Raw genomic sequence first — 1,806 nt, 5'->3', positions numbered from 1 at the left:
TATATATATATATATATATCATCATCATCATTTAACATCCATTTTTCCATGCTCATACAGGTTGAATAGAATCTGTTGGGACAGATCTTTTACAACTGGATGCTCTTCCTGTTGCCAATCCTCAACTGTTTCCAAGCAAGGTAGTATTTCCCCATGGCCAAACACATTTTTCACAGAAGACTGGAAACAAACAATGCCATTTGTATGATGGTGATGCTCATGTTTACAATCATCACAGCATCAAGACAAAGATACTCATATACACAAGCACACACACACACACCAACAACATTATTATCATTTAACATCTGTTTTTTAATGCTGGCATGGGTTGGATGATTCAACAGGAGCTGGCAAATCAGAAGACTCCACAAAGCTTTTGCTATCTGTTTCAACATGGTTTCTTTGGCTGGATGCCCTTCCTAATTCCAACTACTTTATAGGGTGTACTGGGTGCTTTTTATGTGGCACCAGCAGCAGTGAGTTCACCAAGAAACTTGCAAGACAAGACCCCCCCCCCCACCTCAACTGAACGGGGAAGAGTAGTACTGAGAGACAGAAAAAGGTGTTTTGCAGTAGAGGAAAAACATGGCTACCTCAAGTGGGGAAAGAGAGGAGATGGGCAAGGAAAGGGCGTAAACTCAAATTACAGAGAAGTGTATGTAGTGAAGTGGACCAGGGACTAGAGAGGGTGAACGGGTGGGTAAGTTTGTGAGTTTATAAAAGGAAAGTGGCAGATGGCGGGGAATGTAGAGAGAGAGCTCAGTTAGAAGGAGTGGGTATAAGGAGAATATGTTGTGGGGAATATATAAACGGCATCGGGTTTTATTGACAAACTTTATTCAAGGCATAATGTATCAGATTTAAATAGTAAATCTTATCTAGGTTACAGATTGCCTCAATAGACTAAATATTTAGTAATTTCTGGTGAATTATTCTATGGTCAACTTAGTCTTTTTAGCTCTCAGGATCTATGAAATAACGGCATTATAGAGTAGAAAATGATACAGACCAGGCTCCGAAAGAGCTGAGTGAGGATATATAATACAACAAATATAATTATTTAAACACAATTGGTTCTCCTAGTGGTTGCAGCTATTTTAAGAGAAGCAATCATTTCTTCGTAATATCTGGTGGAATTTGAATGTGAGATTTTGGAATTAAAAGGAAAAAGATGCATAGAATTCACATACCATATTTTCTGACATACAAGTTGAATTTTTCAGATTTAAATTTACAGCCCAAATAGGTAGGCTGACTTATACACCAAGATGATTTTGGAAGAACCAAAGATTCCATGTGAAATACAACAGAATTTGGAAAGACAGTGAAAATGTTTGAATGTTTATGCTATGATACTTCATCAACTTGTTTGCTGGAAAATATGGTATTTATTTATCTCTTAAAGAAAAACTTTTATTACACTAAAAGACAAAACAAAAATGAGGAAGAAAAAATGAACATACACTCATCATGCCATCAGACATATCTGACATATTTGACATACCAGGCATACCTGACATACCAGGCATACCTGACATACCCGGCATGCCACCTGACATGTTCTGGGAATCTGCTGGAGGGGCTGCTGTATGGTGTGAGTGAGAGGAATGGTCATGCATGTTGAAGTCTGAAAAGAAAATGAAAGAGAAACTTTAATTAAAAAAGAAACAATTTTACAAATGTCCTTCAACTTAAAATACCTTTCATTTTTTTATATTATCACTTAGTGGAAAAGAGCAATACATGACCCTTTATACAGGGCTAACAAGACTGATGGGAAGAAGAGAGGAATATACCTTAGCC

The 1,806-nt window shown here is 37.2% G+C and overlaps 1 protein-coding gene across 1 annotated transcript in view; it reads right to left on the bottom strand.

The window, feature by feature from the left end:
* The window catches only part of LOC106877847 (high affinity copper uptake protein 1), a 110,817-nt gene that overhangs the window by 29,416 nt on the left and 79,595 nt on the right, over positions 1 to 1,806 (bottom strand). Inside the window, exon 2 of the mRNA XM_052973220.1 lies at positions 1,467 to 1,630. Coding sequence (XP_052829180.1) covers positions 1,467 to 1,622 — 156 coding nt within the window. The 5' untranslated portion in view covers positions 1,623 to 1,630. The remainder of the gene's footprint in view (positions 1 to 1,466; positions 1,631 to 1,806) is intronic.

The sequence above is a fragment of the Octopus bimaculoides genome, chromosome 1 (assembly GCF_001194135.2).
Source record: "Octopus bimaculoides isolate UCB-OBI-ISO-001 chromosome 1, ASM119413v2, whole genome shotgun sequence".
Lineage (NCBI taxonomy): Eukaryota > Metazoa > Mollusca > Cephalopoda > Octopoda > Octopodidae > Octopus > Octopus bimaculoides.
This window is presented reverse-complemented; position numbering and strand designations above follow the sequence as displayed.